Source organism: Lepisma saccharinum, chromosome 11, assembly GCF_977018435.1.
Source record: "Lepisma saccharinum chromosome 11, izLepSacc3.1, whole genome shotgun sequence".
NCBI lineage: Eukaryota > Metazoa > Arthropoda > Insecta > Zygentoma > Lepismatidae > Lepisma > Lepisma saccharinum.
Genome location: NC_139239.1, coordinates 13,343,349 through 13,368,821, shown reverse-complemented (window position 1 = coordinate 13,368,821; position 25,473 = coordinate 13,343,349). Strand labels below are relative to the sequence as shown.

At 34.6% G+C, this 25,473-nt stretch overlaps 1 protein-coding gene across 9 annotated transcripts in view; it reads left to right on the top strand.

Annotated features, from left to right (window-relative positions):
• Positions 1-12,774, top strand: part of LOC145994644 (semaphorin-1A-like) — a 487,954-nt gene extending 475,180 nt beyond the window's left edge. For 7 of the 9 annotated variants that reach the window (XM_083130750.1, XM_083130748.1, XM_083130749.1 and 4 more), the window contains one exon: positions 8,755-12,774. In XM_083130750.1, the coding sequence (XP_082986876.1) occupies positions 8,755-8,923 (169 nt within the window). In that variant the 3' untranslated portion in view covers positions 8,924-12,774. Of the gene's footprint in view, positions 1-3,486; positions 3,549-8,754 lie in introns of all 9 variants that reach the window. The other 2 variants (XR_014442390.1, XM_083130745.1) reach the window with 2 other exon arrangements.
• The last annotated feature ends 12,699 nt before the right edge of the window (positions 12,775-25,473 follow it).

The following is a 25,473-nucleotide window of genomic DNA, read 5'->3' as shown; positions in this document are numbered from 1 at the left end:
TTTTAATTGCACTTGCTAACTTGATATACAGATTGCTTCCTTTCATCTCAGTAAACAATTTAATTTTTATTTTAAATTCATGCCCACACATACGATGGTAAGTCAATATATAAGTCGCAAAATGGAATAGAAAGAAAAGTTGAAATAGTTAACCTGATGAAATGTGGTTTCTTTTTCAACAAAATCTCCATGAACATTTAGGCACTTGTCCCAACATTTCACGAGTCCCTCAAAGCCAGCAGCAAAGAAGGTTTGTGGTTGGTGTTGTAGCCAGCTGGTAACCTCCCAATGGACTTCCTCCATATCCTGGAACCGGGGACCACCCAGGTGATTCATCAGTGGGCTGAAGAGATAAAAGTCAGATGTGCCAAATCTGGACTGTAGGCTGGATGTTCCAGTTATTCCCAACCTAGGGACCGTATGTTAGCCACTGTGGTATTGGCACTGTGTGGACAAGCGTTGTCATCCAACAGAAGAACTTTATCTCTCAAAGCACCTGGACGTTTCCTGCAAATGGCTGACCGTAACTTCATCAGGGTTCTGCCATACGTGGCTACAGTGACAGTGTGACCCTGGGGCAGAAATTCCATGAGTAGGATGCCTGCGCCCACAGAAATCGAATTATGGCCCATTGCACACCACGTGTACACTCGGCTAACACACCTGCCATCTTACCCACTTAGCACTTGTATGACTCACTACCGCAGGAGAACATGACTACTAGCACCGTATACGATACACAGTGGTGCTGCCACCTACACCGACACTTGCGAGTAGGATCAGTGCAACGACTGATATTCATAAATCAATTTCACATTGCAGCAATTCGAAGATATTTCATTTTGCGACTTATATGTTGAATTTCCCTTGTATATTCTGTCAGTACATGTCATGTAAAATATAAACCAATTATTAGAAGATATTTCTCATTCTTAATATGTAGGAATAGCATAGAAATTACATATTGACTAGATCTTTTGTAATATAATTCATTTTTTGAAAGTTGGTGTGTAAGATATTCAGTTTTTTTTCCATTCATATATTTTTGTTGACTACTTGATAGTTGGGCTTTATTGTATATCTGTGAAACTTTGGGTTTTGCTTTATGTATATAAAGTAGTTGTTTATGTGTCAATAATGTAAATTAAATTCAATAGAGAATTCATAAAAATAGAACACATATTTTTCTGGATGGTTTTCTTTTCTGCCCAAATGGATTACCAATATCCCCAAAAATAAATTTGACAAATTAGTTTGTCACAAATTTCAGTTTCTATTCAAATCTTGGCCAATAAATGAATTACAATTCTTTTACATTAACCTCACCAGCCTTGTTACTATTAACTGTAGACTGGTTTGTTACATCTGGTTTTGTGACTGTTGAAATGTCATTTAATCAATCAATTAATTAGTATTTATCAAAAGCTTGTTAAGCGAGCATGTAAAAGGAGGGATGCTAAAGCTTAAAATGTGTCTTGATAGCCATTGCATGTGAAAATCTCTCAGAAATTAATAATTCAGGTATTAAAAGTATTAAAATAAATCACAATGTGCACCATTGTCTTTTTTTTTAAATGGTACTGTACGCAGTCTTTATCTGAAGAATAATTTTTTAATATTTTTTTTTAGTGTAATGAAAATCAGAAAAAAATATTAACAACATAGATTTTGTTACGAAGACAGAAATCGTTATTTTCACTGTTCTTGTTCTTTATTCCTAACTTATTGAGATTGTAAAGAGAATTCTAGTTTATTGAAATTTCAATTTGTAATATAAAAGGACATGAAACATGCATTGAGGGGTTCTATTGAATCCAAATCTGATATGGACAGCCAATTTAAAATGCTAGCTCTATTTTAACAACAAATAGGAAGACACTGTTTACAAAGATCTGGTAAGCTAATATTATAACCATGTGGATTTTTGTTATTGCTCAAACTTGGTGTGACTAGTAATTAATACTGAAGAAACAGGATCTGAAAGTGTTTTCATAGAACTGGTCACAAGAAAAGCATAGCTGACCATGACCAAATGTTACATAGCTTATGAATATAATTGTATAAATCGTCAGATTACAATATAAAAAGCACTAAGATAGTTGAAAAGAAATATTGTATAAACAAAAGTGGAAAGAGTGTAGAGGTACAATAAATGATGGGAAGATTTAATTAGTAGAAATAACAATTAACAGTAAGAGACAAATACAAATTTTAAGAAGCAATTTTTTCTCTTTTTGTGTGTGTCACAATTTCTGATAATTTCTGAAAACATTATTATTGGATATGATAAGACCATAGATATATCATTATGTTATTTTCAGTGTGGAATACATATAAAATTATTACATAATGACAAATAAGTTTAGGATCAAAAGTTCAAAGAAGAGTTCATTAAATAATAATATAAGTATTTGTAACACCTTAAATTGTTTATGTGAAGGGAAATTGAATCTTATATGGCAGTGCATAAAGTGCATATTCCATTTTTAAAAATATGATAAAGGAAATTTCTTAAATGTGGAACAGGTGCCTCCCTGATGGTGTAGTGGTAGCGTCATCGCCTTGTAATCAAGGGGTCTCGGGTTCAATTCCTGATGGAGGCACATAGTGGTCCAGATCCCACTTTCTACTGTAGGTCCAGTCCCAATTAGCCTTACTGTGGAATTAAAACATAAACGTAAATGTGGAACATTTATAAAATATTTTGAGGCATTTGCCATGGTCAGCATGAAAGCAATGATGAATGATTGGTAGGCCTATTACATATATATTCATACTTATTTTTAGCATAAATAATAAAAAGCAACTGTAAAAATTGTGAATTTCATAAGAGTACAATCAAAGCAAAACTTTGTGCTTTTTTATGTGCTTTTCTATAAGTATATACACACACACAACTTACATTAAAAGAGAAAGAAGCCACTTCTTTGAACATATAATATAAATCCAGCAAAATACATGGATACATAGTGAAATTACATAATTTTTGAGATAATTCCTAGCATGCTACAAATTATGTCGTTAGAATGTGCAATGCAAATCCTTTGAATTTATATGCCAAAATTATTTGCTTGTACCAAATAATAAACTAATGAACTAGTGAGTTTTCCATGGGAAATAGAGACATAGAAGGCCTTCTGTTTTAATCATAGCTAATACTGCTTGTGTTTTATTCAGAGAATAGTTAGATATTCTTGAATGATTGAGGAGCATTTGGTGTATACCTGTGCAGCCATTGCCAAAATTTTCCTGGGTATAAATTACTGTTCAACTAACTGTGACAAGAGTAGTTTTGAAAACTACAATCACAAAAAGAATGCAGTTGTAGTAACTTTTTAAAGTGTGATAATTCACGGTGTTTTAATTTGTTCATGCATAAAGTTACCTTTTTTTGATGAAGAGTAGAATTGTGATTCTAATGCAAGAACATAACTTTTTTTTTCGGAGGTAGTTTGAAATTCTTGTGATCTACCATCTCGTTTACAGATAAGACTGGTCCTAAATAGAATGGTGAGGTTCCTAGTCCAGTGAAGTCTTTAGCAGATGAGGTGATTGTCTCTTGTTTAAACCCTGTCTGTCTAAAGCTTGGTGCTTTATTAGTGCACATCTTTTTTATCTTCATGGTGAAGGCATATAACACAAGTAATAATTATGTAAATATGCCTCTAACCCACACCAATACTCACCAGCATGTTGCCTAACTACCCTTGTCAAAAAAAAAATCGTGTCAATATAATATTTTTTTGTTGAACATCTTGTGTAGATTCTGGGGGTAAGGAAGCTTCACGTATCATCGGTTTTCAAAATTCAGTGTATGGTTCATTTAGCTTTATTATTGTATTGTGGATAAGGTTGTGTTCGTTGACTTTAATAAAGCATGCGGAAAATTGCAGTTGTTATATGTTGTGGCGTTTTGAGTCTGCTTTATACATGAAAGGAACTAGCATTCTGTACATAAAGAATAGTTGTCTGTTACATCTAACTTCTGTTTACAAGAATGCTTGTTTCAAATTTGTAAATAGTTATATTGTATAAAGTCTGACTGCAGGGTAGATTAATGGTACTGTATTGTAGAGGTGCAGAATGTGTAACATAAATGTATATATTAGTATTATGATCAGTGTGTTTTTGTGGTACTGTCATTTCAGAAATATACTAGAATTATTTTTATTAGGAATTATAAAATTGATGAGAGAAGCTAACAGACATAATGCACAGTTATTTATTGTATCAAGAATGTACACTTTTTTGTGTCATTTGGTAGGAAAATAAATTTTCACTTACAGTAGAAAGTTAAATTTATTTGTTCGTTTTACATTGATTGAATGATTTGGTTTATTTTACTTTGCTTTCTGCCACTTTCGACTAATCATTAATATGGCGCTGAGTGATGATATAATGAAATTGATGAATGTACATCCATGCTCTGACCAGCATTTAAACCAAGATCCCTGGCATCATAGCATAATGTGCTCACTCCACTACTGAGGCCAGCTGTTTAGTTTACAGATTGAAGTGTTAATTCATGTATCGGAATTATATTAAGTACTTTTTAATGTTATTTTTTTCTATACTTGAGTGATATTTTGAACATTTGAAATCTTTCATTAGCTTCTCTTTTAAAATTGTAAGGAAAGGTGCAATTAAGTGTACTGGTTAATTTGCTAATTTTTTGGTGATTCAATACTTCTACAAATAGTCTATAACCTTACATTGTCACTGATGTAATGAGTCAGTATTTGTAGAAACAAATGAGGAAAGGCCTAACCTTAGACATTTACAAATGTTACCTCTTTCAATGAGGAGGGCAGATTTAAGAAGTTACAAATCCCTCCCCCCACTCCCCCCGGATAAAGTTACATTAATGTGGTGACATATACAGGGAGGTTATTTCAGTCGTTCACCGCCAGCGTGACGGCCGTTCCGCGGACTCTTCATGCAACAGGTCCCGGCAAATTGCGTTCAGGAAGTCCGTAACAGAAACCGCTTGTTTTGTAATGTTTCCACTTTTCACAATTACAGTTACAATTACAATTGAAATAAGCACGTACCTTGTCGCACGGATGCAGGAAAAGGTGTCCTCCCAAATACAAATATTTCCGGCACCTTATTTCTGACATCTAATCTTAGATTAGACATCGCTACTTTATCCTCAGTTGACAGAAAGGGAAGACAGCATCCCGGCGCATAAAGCAAACCGAAAGCGTAAAATGATATTTAAAAGTAATAATAATGATGATCACTAACCTCCTGTGTTATAAGAGATGTTGAAAATGACTTCCTTCAACAGCAATACAACACGTTTCTTAGGTTCAAGAGATCCTGTCTATCGTAATCCCTGACCACTTTTCTGCAAGAATTCGTTTTCACGTAATTATCGTACATAAAAACTCTATGTTCAAGACTATATTTGTTTAACGACATAAGTAATGAATGAATAACAATTAACACACAATAAAGCACTGGCCACGAGTAAGCACATTACAATAACACAGTATAAGCAACACGCGTACTGATAAATGAACAGAAGTGAACATGAAGGTACACTGACGTCTGGTAGCCGACAGTGTTGCTAACCATTTTTCGGCAATGTCCCTACAGACGTAGTCAAAATGTCCCTACAACTGACCAAATGTCCCTACGCCAAGTAAAGTGACTAAAAAAAAAAAACCTCATGAGCATGCAAACAGAAGATAAAATATACACATTTACTTACCAAATCTTTCTGCTCGGTGCTTCCACAATTAATGAAGGAGCGAATTTACAATACAGGAGCTCTCCCCGATTTTTTGTAATATTTCGCATACTCACTAATTGAGGCCTCCTAATCACGAATTTGAAGTTAAAATCTGGGGGGTCACGTGTAGAAATTGCAAAATAAGTGACATTGAGTGGTCCGCGATCGGCACGATTGCTTATTATTTACCGGAAGATTTTGTGTTTCCAATACTTAAAAAACGAAATATACATTCCTGATATTACTACGACCCCAAATTTTAACTATGTTTGCCTATCCTAACCTAACCTAACCGTACCTGAATGGTTCGTGGGGCTATCCGTCAATGGTTTGTTGGGCTACCCGTGCATGTTTTTTTCGAGCCCAAATTTTAACTATGTTTGCCTAACCTAACTTAACCTAAACTTACCGAGAATGGTCAGTGGGGCTATTCCTGAATGGTTTTGCGGTAATTGTGATTACGAACCGATAAAAAATATTATTTTCGTAGCACTTTAACGGCAAACGTTCATCATCGAAGACGCCATTTTCGTATCCTGCAATTTTATGATTGATGTACTGTTGCCAAATTTACCTGTAATCAAATCAGTTCTTCTACATCGTGATTGTCGCTGTCACATGTAAGCACGTTCTTTGGGCAATATACTGAAATCCATAAGTTTATTAATTAGCCCACAGCCATCCTCCTGCACACTCCACCTAACAATCTGTACAACATTAACAACTTTTTTACTGTTCTCTTCCGCCATTCTTACACGATCCATGCTCTCCAAGTATGAAATCAACAGTGTGGCAACGCTGTAGACAGCGTAACTAATTTTAATTTGTTCATATCAACAAATATGGCTACCATACTTGTATACGGAGAATCATTGCGAGAATTGAAAAGCTTATTTTACAACTTCTACACGTTAATGAACATTTTTTCCCCCTCACCCCAACATGTTAACTTGAGATAAATAATCACGAATAATTATTTCGTGAGTATAAGACGTAGCATAGAAATTACAGAAGGGTCCGGTATTGTAAATTCTTGCCTTAATGAATAATAGGGGTGTGCTGGACAGAATTTTTTGGGTCGGGACGGGATCGGGATGGTAATTTTTTTAAATCCCGACATTCGGGACTGAAAAATTTGCAATTTCCCGACCAAGTCGGAAAATTTTCTGGACGGGAAATGTTCGAAATTTCCCGAAGCACTGGAAATCTCGAATTTTACAAGTCATTTTCACTTTAAGTGATTGTTTTTGCATTTCTAGAATAAAAACTTACAACTTTCGATAAGTTCCAGAAACTTACAAGGCAGAAAACGTCGAGAATTAACGACTTTTTAAAGTAAAGAATCCAGCACACCCCTAATGAATAACGTTGAGTCGTTTACTGTTGATTATGTTATTTGAAGTCATACATGCTGCTGCTGTGAAGAGATAGATGTTGGTTGGTGATGCTGTATTTCCTGCATTCTTTAACAATTTTGGTCCCATTTTATTTCCCTTTTTTGTTTTTGTATCACTTAACATTGAAAATATTCTTTCCGTTTCCGCGTTAGAATGCGGCAATGTTAGCACTATTTTCGCGAGAGTGGAAATGTTTTCAAAAAGGAACTTGCCTTGAAAGTTTTTGGTAACCGATAACATGTTCCAAAATTCTGATGGAGATCTGTTAGTTAGTTCTTTTTTCTCCTCCTCGCTAAAGTATCCAGATAAACTAATTCATAAAATGTAATTTACCAAGATTGAAAAAAGTACCTACGTTTTCCCTCATTTGGCAAAATCTGTCCCTACGTTCCTACGCGGGCGAAATTTAGTGAAAAGTCCCTATGCGTAGGGACATGTCCCTACGGTTGGCATCACTGCCGACACGTGCAGTATGAAGCGCCCTCTCGCGGCTGACAACTCACCCAACCCCCGATAAGCTGCAGGCGCTGTCGCGACAACTGAGAATAAAGTAGCGATGACTAATCTAAGATTAGATGTCAGAAATAAGGTGCCAGAAATATTTGTATTTGGGAGGACACCTTTTCCTGCATCCGTGCGACAAGGTACGTGCTTATTTCAATTGTAATTGTAACTGTAATTGTGAAAAGTGGAAACATTACAAAACAAGCGGTTTCTGTTACGGACTTCCTGAACGCAATTTGCCGGGACCTGTTGCATGAAGAGTCCGCGGAACGGCCGTCACTCTGGCGGTGAACGACTGAAATAACCTCCCTGTAGATATAAGATAACAAGATATATCTAAAGTTTCTTTCTTTGTTTGTACATAATCTGTAACTTCCACCCAAAAGTATAGAGACTCTCCCAGTATACAATCCAATCAGGTCAGTTCTCGAGCTTTTCAGAGTCAACGTCACACTCGTCTTCAAGCATAAAGTGATGAGGTAACCCAGTAAAGTACATTCCACCTTCCCTGGAATCCTCCAACACAGAGTACATATGTATAAACCAGATTGTTTCATACCTCTGCACTACTATCCCTGAAGATTAGGATGAGAATTATATTAACTCTCAGAAGCGTATTCAGAATTTATGCACTTGATATTCCAAAGAAATCTGCTCATTTGTAACCAGGATAGCTTTAAAATATATTGTTTACACATATCTGTCATTTTCATTTTTTTGGCCACATTTCTAAATACTATATTTTCTTCAATGATAAAGAAATATTAATTTCTAAGATGACAATTTTTTTTATCTCAAATTGAATTTGTTATAAGAGAGTGTTAATATTTACTCTGTGAAAAGTTAGTGAGAATACATAGCATACACAGAAATCTATATAGTTGTAGAGGTATTGGCATGGTACAGAATGCCAAAGACCTAGGTTCGATCCTTGCTTGAGCCTCAAGTTTCAACAACTTTTCAGTAAGTTATTTTTGTATGTATTGGTACATCACCTAAATATTGCAATTGTTTTCAATCGACATTCTTAACCTTTTGATGATGTCATATTCACCCTGAGAAAATATACCCCATAATTATTATCATTATCGATACAGTGGTAAATCTATGTTGCAGGTTGACTCATGATGGTAGCTTAAATGATGCGGCGTATCTTCCTCCAAGCAATAATAAGGCAGCCATCAACCTTGTCCTGAATGTCCCGCCAAAAAACGGGAATGGGAAGAATGCGAACTCCTCAGCCGAGAACAAGCCCATCCAGAAAGTGAAGAAGACGTACATATAGTAACAACCAATTTTGGAGCCTGGGAGGCTCCAAGACATCCGAGGCCAAGGAGAAGATCAGTTGATTATCTTGTATGATCCTTCGGTAATAGAGTGGTAAGGCAAGTGAAGACATGACTACATTCCGAACTTGCAAAGCGAAGCCGGCATTTTAGTGATAGCAGAATAAGTGGAAAGAATTAAGGGGAATTGAAGCACGTGTAAGTTGGGCACTGAAAAATACAAACTTATTGGTTGCGAGTGGAGAGACATGATATTAGAACTTCAAATATGTGTGAATGTGTGACAAAAAAAAAGTTGTATAGTCAGTGATAATGCAGGTGCTGAAGTATTTTTTTGTTTATAGAGAAGTTCCAAGACAGTTGTACAAGAGACATAAAATGCAGTACAATAGTTGTGCTAAAAAAAAAACTGTTCTTCTAAACTAGTATGAGTTCATGAGGAAAAGACAGATGGAGAACGAAGCATTATAGCCCACCAAAATTGCAGTATTCTTGCAGATTTTTCAGGCCTGTATAAGGATTACAATATGTTTTAAGAAGACTGACTATTGCTGAAATTATGTATGAACTCTTTGTATATAATATGTATATAGTTATGCATTGTTAATAATACATTTTCATTGCATCAGAATTGAAGGCAAAAAACTTGACCATAGAGATTGTTGTTTGTTAAAATATTTTTCTCTTTTTACTATTGTTCATGAGTTTGATAGATTGTAGTAAAAAAAAATGGTAAGAACAATGGATAGTTTCAAAGAGTGAATGCTTTCAAAATAAGCATTAAGTTAAAAAAAAGTTGTTTTTTTTTCGTTTTTTTTTTTCGAAATAGTGCACAAGTGTGGATGTGTTCATGATATTGAAATGCTTTGAATCAAAGAAAATGTGTTCTTCCATGTTTCATTTTTGTTTTATTGAAGAAGAGGTATAGTAGTAGATGAGCCAATGTGTGTATGCATGTGAGGGTGATAGTATGAAACTGTTGTTCATAATTATATTTTTTTCAACTCTTCCCATATTTTACGGTTCTGGATTTTTAGTGCAGAATTTTTGACAGCAAAATGAGAAAAGTTGAAAGCTTACTGTGGTCAAGTGTTTTGCCGCTGGACATTTTTGGTTAAAATAAGAAACAGAGCAGTGAGAAAGTTTTGTTTTCAAGTGGTATTAAAGAAAAAAAGGTGTGATAGAATTCTAAGCATTGTAGTGATCTATTATAACTCTTCTAGCCTTAGATATTTCTATGAGAATTAAAAGAATACAATAACAGCAAGTAGTGCCATTGAGGCAAGATTGTCAAGAGGGTGTTTATAACAAATAGAGCATAATGAACATCTCATGTGCAATGCATAATACCTTTAAATACATAATTAAGACCAAGAAATTCCATAAAGTTAAACTGGAGAATAAGGGTCAGTCTAATGAACTAGGTGCATTGAAATTTCCATGACATTTATGTTAAAACTGAAATTTTGTTACGAATGTATTCAAACATACACTCTTTTAATTAATGAATTAGTATTTTCTAATGTTTACTAGATATATATTGTAAGAAAAATATATAAGTCATATATTTATGTACTTGAGGTTGCCTCTTTGATTCTGGTTATGCAATGAAGTGGTCTTGGGTTCAGTCATTGGTGGAGGCACATTACACAGTGTTTTGGATCTCACTTTAAATCGTAGGTCTAGTCCCAATGAACCTATCTGAGCATACAAATAGAAATTTCTATAACCAAATTGCTTACACATGAATATAATATTGTCATTTGTTTCATCTAAGTCAATGGATTTTTAATTGCGCCTTATGCATGTTCTAAAATGAAACTGGGCATATATGTGAAACCAGTGAGTGAATTACTGATTGTTTTATCTTGTTACTACTACATGTGTCCCCATGTTTTAAAGTTCCAACTTCAAGTTTTTTAGGATATTAGGGATAATGTGGGGATATATCCCCCATTAACCCATCCCCTGGTCAGGGCACCACTAAAAAATCTTTCTTAGTACCTCTTAATGGTACCAATTGGTTCTCAACTTTTTAAAACTAAATTAACATTGCATATTATGAATAGACTTTCTCCTATTTCCTAATATAATGACAAAAGCCCTCTATTCAAATCACTTGCTCAATGGCATTACTTCTCAATCTTTCACCGTCCATTAACAGTAACTATAGAATGCTATGTTCATGCTATTTTGACAGTATATTGTCCAATAGTCAATTTTTAAGCTTGCATTGTAATGAATTCATTCTATATTGATTTCATTACGAATAAAGACTTTTCTTTTTAATGTACACATCTGGATTTGTAGCATTCAAGTCACTGTGTATCCAGAAATAGTTAAAAATTCATATATCTTCATGCATAATCCTGCCTTCCCTCTTCCTTCAAGCTTAGTATCACACTTAATGTCTTATGCTGTGCCTCTTATGCTGCTATGCAAGGCAACATTGTAAAATTTTATAAACCGCTGACAGATTTTGTTATAGAGCTGGTAAATAAGGGTTTGGTAAGTACATGATCTCATTATCCATAAGAATTAACCTTTATGTAAGGATGTCCAAGATGCTAAATCAGAATAACAAATACTTCTTGTCGAAAGTTATATTTTCATGTGTATTTTAATTGTATATTTTACCATGTATCATAATGATTTCTTATCAGGAATTTTAATATCTGTATATATTTGCACAAAACCTTTCATTTATGAACATTGTTTCCAGCATAATTGTTATTTTTGTTTATAAAAAACGATCCGTAGCTGTGACATGTGAAGGTGCATTGATAGATGTAAAGTTCTTTAAACCGTGAAGCAAAACGGCAGAAAACAATGTCTTCCTTTGAAAATATGTAGGAAAAAAATTATATTTTAATTCGTTACATTTGACATTTGTCTACTAGGATTTCATATGGGAAAGCTAGACTTGTAATAATACAATTCAAAATGTTTTTATTCATTTTGGAAAAATAATTGTATGGTTTAATCCTTTACTGTGTATATGTGACTTCTGAAACAAATTATTGAAGAATTATTTTTATGTCATACACAGGTGAAAATATATATTCAAATCTTATAAGAAGTAATTTTAGAAAGAAACATAATGACAAAAATTCTGTATCAATTAAAATTACAAAATGAACAAGTATCATCACATATAAAAAGTAAATCCACTTCAATAGACAAGCATATGTTTCACAGTTTCAAAACCTTTAAAGGTTTATATGGCAATTACTGTAAGAACCACTGCAGATACTGGCAGATTTCGTTCTTATGTATTGTGCAGCAGAATCTAGTTCTGTATTTAGCTCGTTGTTTTGCTTAAGTATGTAATATTTTTAGATATTTGTGGCAACAGCCTTTGCATAGTGTGTGACACAGTACATTTTATTAAGAAAAATTTAATTCCAAACAAAACTGCATGTTTATTCTAAGTCATTGCAGACATTTCTTCATGGGCATTATATGTTAATGGTTGTGGTGTAGAATATTTGAAGATAAAGTGAAATTTCCAGGGAAAAACTTGTATCAAGTGAGTGCGGTGTTGGCTTTTGTATCAGGAAAAATGGAGTCATTGGTTTTTGAGGTGGACATGGGGCTGTGAACCGAAAACAACAACCTTTACTTTTTTTCTTTTATTATTGTGCTGTGTTTTCAGTTTGTGCAAACTTATTATTGTTTCCATCATCACCTAAAGAAGGTGTTCGCTACATGCTTGCTGTTCTGTTTCTCGTTGAAACCAACATCATGCCTACATTTAATCTTTAAAAAATTAAGATCATTGTAAATACCAGACACCTATGCAAAAAAATGTTAAATAAAAAGTTGATACTGTAATATCTGTGTATTTTTTTCTAGATTACTTTTCCGACTGAAAACCCAACTGTAAATATTAAATTTCTAACTAAATACATGTACAATACAATCAAATGGACAATATCAGGCATATTGCATGTACATTATGTATTTTCTTATTTTGTCACTTTTCTGCATTTTTGGCTAATTATGGCAATGAGAATGAATAATGATTGGATGAAATTGATGAAGGGTGAACTGAAAAGGAAAACCCATGTCAAAGATGTGACTCGAATCTGGGACCTTTGGTAGCAAGATCTCGAGTAGGTCATTCTACATGCTTGGATAAAATTAAACATATTAATATTGCTTTAGATCTTGGTATTGACCTCTTTTTGTTGTTGTTTCCAACTCACTAGGTTAAATACGGAGAAACTAGTACTCACTTTTATCCGCGAAGCTGTTTTTTCTTCTTTTTCGATTAATTTCAGTGGCCATTGCCACACACACACACACACACACACACACACACACACACACACACACACACACACACACACACACACACACACACACACACACACACACACACACACACACACAAAAAAAAAAAACAGCAGCTTCGCGGATAAAAGTGAGTACTAGTTTCTCCGTATTTATATACTACCGCGTCTCTCTTTTCCCAATTATGAATCACTAGGTTAATTGAAAGTTTATTGTTATTGTTAGATATCTTGATTTTGGAAGGAGGAATCATTACTTAATCTTATATGATAGATGAATTAATGCCAGAAATCTAATCAGGACTGCTCACACTAAAGGCATAATCTCTAACTATTCTGCTACACGTGAGCCAAAAATGAAGAAAGTATTTTGAAAATTGTGCTGACCAGAAGTGAAATGCAAATAATGCAGATTTAACAATTGTGCACTCTTAAGTGCAAACAGAATTACTTGACAGGTAAGATTTCTGTGCAGTGATTTGGAAATATGTTTACAGGATGTTGTTTCTCCATAGTGTGAAGTTTTTTGTGTGTGGTGAGGGTCAAAGGGGATGAATCTCATTGGGTTTAATTAAGTAAAGATGATCATAATTAGATGTAAGTAAACTTTTTCCGCGAAAGTTTCTCAGAAAATGTTTGTAACTTGCTTACCAATTAGAAACTCATGTAGAGAATTATTTAGAGAAAATAAAATTATGACCATATATTCCCTATATATTTATAAAGTAATTGAATATGTACTAAAACACTGTAAATTAGATAAAAATTCGACCGTCCATCAGCACAACACACGTCGAAAAGATAACTTCCACATGCAAGTACACAGACTTGCTCTTTCAGACAAATCACCTCATGTTGCAGGAATAAAATACCATAACAAACTTCCCACATACATCAAAGAAATTACAGAAACTCACAAGAAACTGAAAGCAATTAAACAGTATTTAACAGATATACCTCTATATAATCTCAATGAATTTAAATAGTTAAACTGGATTAGTAAATTGAAGCATTTAAATTCTTTTGATATTGTATGGCTCCTATATTTGGATTATCTCTTTTACAAGTTTAGTATGTGACACTTATAACTGTTTAACCCATATGATTTATTTGTATTTTTGTGTTTGCATTTTGTTCTTTTCATTGTAATCCTACTCCATTTGTAATATTTAGTATTGTATGACGTTTTCCACACCCACGGAAATAAAGAATTTATTATTATTATTATTATTATTATTATTATTATTATTATTATTATTATTATTATTATTATTACATCTAATGTATTACACTGGGGAACAGTGAAGTTGCGGCACAGTGTTTGAGAGCTAATTTAGGGCGATTTCATGCTGCTGAATAATGATATAATAATATATTTCCTGAATTGGCTCTAATTTATGAAATAAATGCAACTAAATCAAAATGGCGGAAACATAAGACATACATATAAATGAACTTCCAACGACAATTTAATATTTATTTTTGTGATTACAATAATTATTATAAAAATAAATTTATATAGGCCTATGATCATAATAATTAAGAAAATATGTACACAATGAAGTAACAAACTATGTGAAACGTTTTCTATATGATATCCTGCTGTATTGCTTTTTAGGACAATCCCTCTGCAAGCTCCAACGGTAGTCGGCCATCATGTGGCGATCCCACCGTCCCTGGTACCTTTCTTCCATTATCCTTATATCCTGGTGGAACCTTTCTCCCTGTTCTTCACTAAAATCACCAAGGTTCTTAGGGAATCTGTCAATGTAGCTATGTAGAAAATGTATCTTCACACTCATATTAGCTCCCAATTTCTAAAAAATATTTCAACATATTTCCAACCATATCGCGGTAGATTTCTACTCTGTGATTCCCCCAAAAGTTTTTGACGACGGACACAAAGCTCAGCAAGGCCTCAGATTCGATGTAAGACATGTAAAATTGCCATAATTTATAAGTGTACGAATTTGTGGTCCGTCAAAGATTCCTGCCTTCAATTTTTATATACTTAGTCCTGGAAAAGTGTGGCATATATATTTGAAACAATCATGACTTGTATCTAAGGCCTTGACAAACTGTTTTATCAACCCAAGTTTAATATGCAGTGCCGGAAGGATGATTTTGTCCCTATCTATCAGCGGTTCATGAATGATATTAGCTTTTCCCACTGTAATATTTTCCCTTGGGGGCCAAACTTTTATCACAGATTAATAAGATCACTTACTTCCTATCTCTCCTTTGTAATCTGTGCGTATACCAAACCGGACATGTGGAGCCACCCTACGGCTGTTTCGAAACGTAAAGCGTTGTCATAGCAACTTCTCCGCCAATCATATCTTACTCTTGGCAGTGACAGTTGAATGCATCTCAGCGCAATGATCTGCTCACCCCACCCTCTATTCCTGCTTTTATTTTCTGCTAATAATTCGGGACATATCTCGTAAGGTCGAATTAATTATTTTATTTAAGTGCATAAAAATGTTCTACAAGGATAAATACCATTGTTCAGTTAATGCACGTTACGTTTGAATGATTTCTACATCTAAGTTACGAGATATACAGAATAAGTAGCCCAGAAGCACAACATACGAAAATAATTTTAAGTTCCTGAAATTCCAGCACGTAAATCATTCCGTTGTGCATGAAAAATGGTCCGTGTATTATCTGTGGTAATAAGTATTTTTATTTCATATTCTCCCTATTATGCGTTGCTTTCATGACATTTTGGGCAAATCGCGATTTTATCTTGTGTAAACTCTACGGCGATTACTTTGTTCGTAGATCAATGCATTTTACCCCTCCCTCGTCGTTTTTTATTTAGCGTCGCATTTTTCCAATTTTAGGCTAATCGCGACGATGCTATGAAAAATTGATGACACAAAGAAAGCTCTAACAGGGATTCGAACCCAGGACCCCTGCATTAACCGAACAATGGTATTTATCCTTGTAGAACATTTTTATGAACTTAAATAAAATAAATACTACGACCTTACGAGATATGTCACGAATTATTAGCAGAAAATAAAAGCAGTAATAGAGGGTGGGGTGAGCAGATCATTGCGCTACCCAAAGTGTTCTAAAGGGCGCTCGAGCCATGTTGCAACATTTCCCAAATTGTCTCTTTCTCTTCATAACAATTGCTGCACAGTTTAACGTGGGTGGCAATCTGCAGGATACAGCATACTTAATACCAGCAACTGTTTCTGGTGCCGTCACTGTAATTTTCTCCCTTGTGCAGGCCTACCATATTCAATCGCAAGATGTAGACACTTCTGATTTACCAACGTAGAAAATTCCATTCATCTGTCTATGGCCTCATAAAACGAAAGACAAATGCATCCACTTTCTCTGCAATTGATATCAGTGGAGTACCCTGAGGAGGGGGGGGGGGGGGAATTTGATGCTGAAAATGCCAGGGAAACAAAAGACAGGATTCGAAGGTTTTGTCTCAGGAAATAAGAATAAATCATCAAACGTGTATTAAAAACTACTGATGGAACATTAACGCTATTCATCTAACGAAACCATTACAAATCGGCTGGCGGCTTGAAGGTATGAAATATACTGGAATAAAAGATATATGCATATAGTCAGTCAGTACTTGTTTTCCAAACTTAACCACCATCCTAAGAAAATTGGGGACCTACAAGTGAGTAGCGTAACCCAGTCTGGGAAATCTCCTATAACAGCTAACGGTTCGATGTGCTGACCCTACGTCACCCCATTACTGGTTGAAGATCTCCACACCTCTAGGTAGGGTTGTGGGAGGCAGACTGGCAGTCAGTTGATAGGCCAAGGACCTTCCAGGGCTGTAGAGCAGTGGATCTCAAAATTTTTCAGTCGGGGACCCACCTTGAAGGATATTACACTTCATGGGACCCATAAGATGGGAACCAGCGGAATTACTTTGTAGGGGTGTGCACCTAGTCTATAATCATATATTTGCTCTTTTACAACAACACGGCCTGAATTTAAATTGTTAAAACAAAATATCTAAGTAATTTAAGGTAATAGGTTTTTAAGACCCAGTTAACAAAGTTTCGAACCCAACTTCCCGACCCACCAAATGTCCCCTCAGGACCCAGGAGTTGGTCGCACCCTATAGGTTGAGAAACTATTCTGTAGAACCATGGGTTATGTTATGCTGTAGATGAAAGTAAATATTTTACACTACAGTTAATTTCTATCACAACTTACATTCAGTGTTCTGTAGATGAAATAGTATTTTGGACAATACGACATAGAAACTAGTTCAGTGCCATCTGCCATGAGAGAATAGAATAAAATAATAGTTATGAGTGACACAGCTCATTGGGGAAGTTATCAAACAGAATAATTTCTGGAATAAAATTGTAATTGTTTTAATTCTATCAGTCTATTTGTAAAAACTACTATGATGGTGATAATGAATAGTTATAGGAAAATAGAGTAAGAAAAGGTCACACCTTTCACAAGTTAACCTAGAATGCCTATATAGCAACCACCTCATCTCGAAGTTGTACCTATTTGGAGACGCATAGTGGTTCGGATCCCACTTTAAACTGTAGTTCCAGTCCCGATTGGCCTTACTGTGAATAAAGTTGACTTAAAATACCAAATCAATCAATCAATCGAAGTTGTATGAAATTTCACTTTTCTGGTTTGCATGAGAGTAATTTCAACCCATTTCTAAAAACGTGTGAATGTTTGTAAGACACATTATTAACTAATCACTGCATGCTTATTCATTTTAGTATTTGTCAAAAATCCCTAATTTTTAATCTAGAATGGGAGTAGGAGTATGTCATACAAGCGAGTTTTGTTCGAAGTTACTTACTGGAACCACTCTACATATTGACTACAATTTCATCATATGGCATTACATATTTCATAGTTACACAAAAATCTGGACTCGAAGTATGAATGTCTTAGAATACAAAACAAAGCAGTCATTGAGTATGTAGGATCAAGCTAGATAAGCACACTCCCAGCCCCCACTCCTAAACACACTCACACAATGGAATTATAAATACACCACTGAAAGATCTTATCCTGCACAGATATGTATTTTATATATTCATATACTTAATACAGTACTGAAGATGATACAATCCATGCATTCAGAATAAATATTGCACATGCATTTTTTAAAGCTAATTAAAAAACAAAAGAAATGTGCAAAATTCCAGCTGATGACAAAGAAACCAACAGTATTTTTTGCAATTTAGAGAGATTTCACACCAAAGTGACATGTGACATATGCCACTTGGAAATGAACCAATGAACAACAACATTTCACTCATAGTGGATGCCATATTGACAAAATCCCTGCTACTTCTAAATAATGTCACACATGTTTCTAGTCAGTCTAAAAGAAAGTGAACAATAAAGAGTTAATAAATAATCATTCTTTCAAGCTTCACACTATCAGGTTGATCATTGGTGCATGTTTCTCATATCATCCCTTCCATCAAGAAGTAAATTTAACTTGGCCTCGTATTGAACATAGGTGTCTCACTCATGATGATTTGCTGCAAGGGCTAGACTATTCAATGTGTCATGTCTAAATGTTAAGTGATTGTGTTATTCCTACCTAATGTGTAGATTATACTTTCCTCAAACTTTTGATCTTACCAATTATTAACCAGGTTGGGAGAAAATGAAAGCACTTTAAGAAATGTCATTACCTTTTTGAGAAGAGCTGGGCTCTTATACTGTCTCTGAGGAAGTTCGTAGTTTTGTGTATGTCCTTTGCAAGCCTTTATAACATTTCACTTTCAACCTTTCTCAAGGGGCTCTTCACACCCATTTTTTAACTCAGGTACGGGTTCGATACCCGGTGGAGACCCATAGTGTTTCGGATCCCACTTTAAACGGTAGTTTCAACCAAATTAGCCTTTCTATGCATAAAGTAGACCTAAAAGAACAGTTCAAACTCAAGTAAGGATATTAGATAAGAGGATTCTTCTCACATACATTGAATGGCCCAATATGGTCATTATGCCTACAAGTCCCAACATTTATTTCAAGCATCTTACTTCCAATTACACATATAAATTATATTGTTAGCATTAAACATATGGAATATAAAGTAAAAGACTATAAGAAATCCTTAAAACCCTACATCAAATAATTTCTACTGTATTGAATATTATCATAATATTGTTAGTGAAATTCCATTAGACAAACCATTGTGTCATACTGATAAGTTTCTTGGTCGGACACTCACTATGGTGACATGTTATACTTCACCAAGAATGAATTTACATGTTGAAATACTCCAGAATAAGAGAACAGTTTCAGAGTAAGTACATTACTCTTAATGATTTAATACTCATACTGTGGAAATGTAAAACATTATATTCTATTGCTAATAACAAATGTAAGGGAAAATAAACAAACACGTTGTTATTCAGGTATATATATATATTTATTGAATCACTAGTAATTAATATATTTTGCATAATGTATGATAATCTCTTTGAGGTCCTACAGACTTTCACTGGAATAAAAGTTACTGAAATTATTAAAGCATCATTAACACACTCAACAAACATTTCCATAGTAGGTTCACATATGTACAGTCTCAAACAGAAAAATATGTGCATTTTATTTCCTTTAATCAAACTTTTCAAATATTTTACAGGACTGTTTAGCTGAAAATCATATCTTTTTCATCCATCCTGCTTGGAATATTTAGTGAAACATTAAATACATTTGTTTCTAACATCCTCAAGCAATGTATCGTGTTGTTAGGTGTTATGTACTTTAAGCAAAATTTATCTCTAAAGCATATATTCTTTTAATGCAGAAAAGGGAAAATACAATTTCTTATGCATGAGCCACATAACTGATGACAATGTTATTCCATAAGAAATGCAATATACTTACTTGGTTCTACATCTGGGTATGCATCATGCACTAACTTATTTCTATTAGAATTCATAAACATTTTCTCTGAAAAATTGTCTCCACAAACTCTGTAACTTTTGTATGTTTTGTGCCTCAAGTCCTTTCGCCATATTTTCTCCAACTAAATCTAAGCTCTACAAGAAAAATAAAAGACGAAAAATTATTTTAGAAACATATAACTATGCAAGACAAAGCATTCTGCATTTTATGTCACTCAAAAAAGATAAATTCCAAGATGCAAGAGTTGTTAGTGAGCTAAGGTCAAAGCGTGTCAACACAAAGAAAAGTTACTGAAAATGAATATGCATTAGATCACTATCTGTATCTGTTGAATAAAGTAGTGTCAAATGTATAAGGGTCCATTCTATGATAGCTCCTTCAACAATTGCGCAAAATCTTATGAGCTTGTCACCATTCAATTGATTTATTTTTACTCAATTTTCACATTATTTCTCATGGTAAATACTTCTTATGGCACCATACAGTGTGTGGTAATGCAAATAAAAAAATATTATAGATATTGCACTAAACTTCCTAACATATGAAGCAAAGTTTTACCACATTATCTTTTAGAAAGAGTCCCTGAAGCTTACTGCCTAACCTACAACTGGCTAACAACGCAATTTTGTCATTAAATGGATCATGGAATCTACTCCCGGGAGTGCTTTCAAGAAAAATGTTACGACACAACATATTTCTGAAGAAGATACCAGGACAGGAAATATGTCAACAAATCAAAATCACCCATACCATCTAGTAGATCAAAGCCCATGACCAACAACAAGAGCTATTACAGCAATAATATTAGCTACAGGTATAATTAGATGATTCCATCAACAAAATATATTATTATTAATAATAGGAGTAACATCCATAATTCTGCAGGGTTGGATTAAAGCACATAGATTAAAATGCGATTTGAAACACAAAATCTTCCTCCCGTGGCACCAGTGAGAAAGGATTTTTCTTTACAGTACCACATGGTTAAATGTTCGTAAAATATTTTGCATATATTGCACATGTAGGTTAGTTACACTCATTTCGTTTCCAAAACTAGTGATTACTTATGATTTGGTTCAATGTATGCTTTCGTAGTTAGGTTAGGCAGGCCAGGTTTGGTTCTCTAAGCATTATAAATAAATTACCTAAATTCATTTTACTAAGGTTCCGATTTACGTCTACATTAATTCCCACTAGTCTACGATACTTACAGTCCCTTGTCAATGGAAAATACATTGTCCTTGGGAAGCGTGCAAGCTTGCATAAGGTAATTTTTAAGTTGTTTTTTCAACATAAATATTTTTTAAAAAAACAATCCAAAGAGTGCTTTAAGAAAGGTTCAAATTTCGTGTGACAATGATTGCTAAAATTCTACGATAATTAGTCTTCCTGCTAAGAGAATTTTTTAAAAAATCATAGAACGATAGGAACCGTTACCTTAGGTTTCATTGCTTTAATATTTACACGCTTTTTTTCATCTCCTGTACATGTTGACAAAGTTTTAAATGCTAGAAGAAATAAACTTCATGCAGAAGCTGATAGGAGCGAGATAACTTGCAACTTTCTGCATTATAACATGCACAAATGAGCTTTTCCGAACTTCAAACAAACTTCAAGTCATTCCTACTATTCTCGTTGGCTTCCTATCCTCCTGTGTAACTTATAAATAACATTAAGTTTCAAAATCGAACCTTTAATCTTTCAGACGTTTTTTTTAACACATGTCCTTTTACTTAAATGAAGCAAAATACAGAATACGAAGACATGCTAGGAATTATTCTCCGTGGAAACTAACTTTATGGAAATTATTTTTACATAAAGAGCGAACAGAATTCATAAATAACTAACCTTTCAGGATATGACAGAACACGAACACAGCTCTGGATTCCTCTTCTGACAGTTTTTACAATAAAAATCTGCACAATAAGCCATTGTTTTTATTTTTTGTTCTTCTACATCCTTATTAAAATAGTTAGTGTACGTCCATGACAGATCATATGGAACGATGTTACGTCATGTAGAACTAGTGACTTTAAAAATACGATTTTTCTTAAACATGTTTAAGAAGGGAAAGGCATTTAATAAAATACAAAATCACGTACAAGTGATCATCATTGATTAATAGATACATAAACTAAATTTTTAATGAGAAAATTAGGATTTAGCATCGATGGTGGTGCCGACTGGTAGCTGGTTAATTCATGCACGAACAAATGAATTCCGAAATTAACCTTATTCGGATTTTTGCACCAGTGCGGGAGGCCTGCTTTTATCGTCCAATGCTTTTCTCTAGCACGACTATCCCACAAACATATGAGATATATTGCCTAGCAATACTTCATAAGTTGCCTAACAACAATTTAAAAATATATTAATAATTTTCTTAATGGGAATTTCAGCCCATTATCAAATTTTGATATTACTGAGAAAAGCGTGGAGTAATTTTACCTCCTACATTTTCCATGGTGTGTTGATTTTTTAAACTGGAGTCAATTCAACTGAACCAATCATACAATTGGCAATCACAGCTGTTTTGTGTGCTGAAACTGTTATAAACTTTATGCCACAAAATAAAATCTTTTTTTTTGTTCCCCAGTGTTATCAACTGCATCTTTTATTCCCCAAAGATGAATAAAGATGTTCAGATGAAGCAGACAGGGCAGTTAGGTTATCTACCCTCACTCCTGACAGAAACAACCTGTGTGAGGGCCTCCCCAAAACTAGGGTATGCAACATTGGCGAATGAAAGGGGGTTATGGGGCCCAGACCACCACTCACCTTGGGCCATCGTATTATTCAGAAAATTACTTACTTCTTTCCACAATTTTATAATGGGAAAATTCTCATCCTTGCATCCTTATCCAAATGTATCGAGGTAAAATATATGTATGATATTTCATATTCGCAAATATATTCTGATAGTAGCAACGTAGAGTCCAACAATTCAACTTCAACTAATTCCTTCATGCAGTGCGATGATCATTGAACAGAAGCAAAATGGCACAATCATTTTTCGTGCTTTTAAATAGCATGTGATAAATTTGATAAATCTCAGTATCCTCTACTATCAGCCACTCTGCAGAGAGGTTTTTTTCCTTTCTGAAAATGCCTAATATACTGCTTACCATCCTTCATAACTCCTGCCTGAAACAAGTCCTCCAAATCAGGAACAGACCTTCCATTTCGGATTGTTTGCACTTTTTCGTAAATGCTGAAAATCCCTTCTCCAGAATGTCATCAATAACTCTCGCCCCCCCCCCTCCCCACTATTCTCTCACTTCACTGCACCGACAAACAATAGAGACCCTGTGCAATGCAAATGATATGAATGAAACACTCACTGCAAATTTCACACGACAGAAGAAAGCAAAAGTCAACCTCCCACGGCTATTTCCGAAAACCGTACGTTCTTGTGGATGAATGAATTGGAGTTGCTAGTCCACAAAACATTTTGTAGAAGAGAGATAATTAAGCACACGTGGAAAATACGTCAGCATACATCCAAGAATACTTCAAAAGCTAAAATAAATTATGTTAAGCACAATATAACATCCAATTACATCACTTTTCAATGTCTGGGGAGAGGGAGGGTGTGGCCTCATTCGTATCCCATTGTAAGCATTGCGTTTATATATGTTTTTTCTTTCTTTTTAATCGTTCGTTCATATTATCGGGTCAACAGTCAACACCCATCCTCATCAACCTAAAGGCTGAAATACAATGGAACTCAAATAAAATGGGGCCTCCCCAATGGTGCAGTGGTATCGTCGTCACCTTGTAATCAAGGGGTCCTTGGTTCGATACTTGGTGGAGGCACTTAGGGGTTCGGATCCTACTTTAAACTGTAGGTCCAGTCCTGGTCAGCCTATCTCTGCATAACTTAAACAACAATTCAATTAAATAAAATGTGGATCCCGAAAGGAGATAAACAGATATTCTCGACTTTGAGAATTGAGTGAAACTTGCAAATTGTTCACATATTTTCCCCCAGACACAGTTACGATGCCAAAAGGGGGTTCACAAAAGACACAATCCTCAGTCGGTCAGTCCATTCTCCTTCTCACCTTCCTATACAAAAAAAAACCTTGCTAGTATAACTTTAACCTCATATAAATATTTTATATCTGATAGTTTACACGTATATATTATATATAATCTTCCACCACAATATATTCTTGCCTTTCTCTCTGATTCCTGCATCAGCAATCATTTTTCATAATGTATATTTATTGCAACTCAACACAGTGATCTATCTACGTGTGACTGCTAAATGATAGTAAGCTAAACATTCCAGAAAAAAATATATATCTTGAATACTGCCAACACTTCAAACGCTGCCGAAATCTTTGGTACCTTCGATGCTTAGAACAGGGAAAGAGGGGGGAGGGGGTGAGTGCGAGCAGACCCAAATGTAGTCTGGGCTGATCTGAGTCAATGGGGTTTGCCTTCCGAATTTCTAGGGTACCAAACAGAATAAACAGCGTTTGCTGGCAGAAATCAGCAGAAACGCGTATCAGGTGGGTGCAGTCAGGGGCGAAGTCACAATCGAGATGATTCGGGACTGCCTTCAGGAAGGCCAGGCAGGCTACAGGAGACAGGCAGCAGTGTGTTCATGCAGAAACCGAAATTTCTTGCAGTTTAAAAATGCTTTTGGAGTGATAATTGTTGAATTTTCATGTTCGGGGAAGACAAAAAGAAATGTTTATTTTTTCCTTACTGTGTTGTGGGTACGCATTGCGTACCCTGAATATGCTGCCAAAAATATATTTCTAGATTCGTGCTTGGTAATGGATGAAACAACAAAAGCTTTTTTTCCTTTCATATGTATATCACTGGCTGATTTCATGTGAGCTATTATTAGTAGATCATCACTAAATTTTCCTATTTAACCTTATGTACAGTATAAACAACCAAAGGTCACAACACATATGAAATGATAAACTTTTTGATCAAGGGTAAAAGTCAAATATGATATCAGTACACTCTCGTCTTTCGTTGGACTAAACATTAAACATGCTTCTTCGTCATTTAGTAATACATTACCATCCATACTATGGAGAATTTCTTAGAAGTTCTACCTTGCATGTGATTTTTCTAAAAAAGTATGGATGGGTTTACATAACAGGGTGTCTACCAGTAAAGAAATAAATGGGTAGATCATGAAAGTCAAGAAATTATACTTGTGGTCAAGAATTTTTGCTATCACAATGATTGATTTAGTGTATTTTACTTCGCCTTTCTGCCACTTTTGTCTAAATCGCAAAACTTAGGATGATTGGTGATAATTGAGGATGAATGGTGATCAGTGCCGAATCTACAAGCCACAAAACCTCGCAGTGCGGGAGACAAGTAAGCTTTTA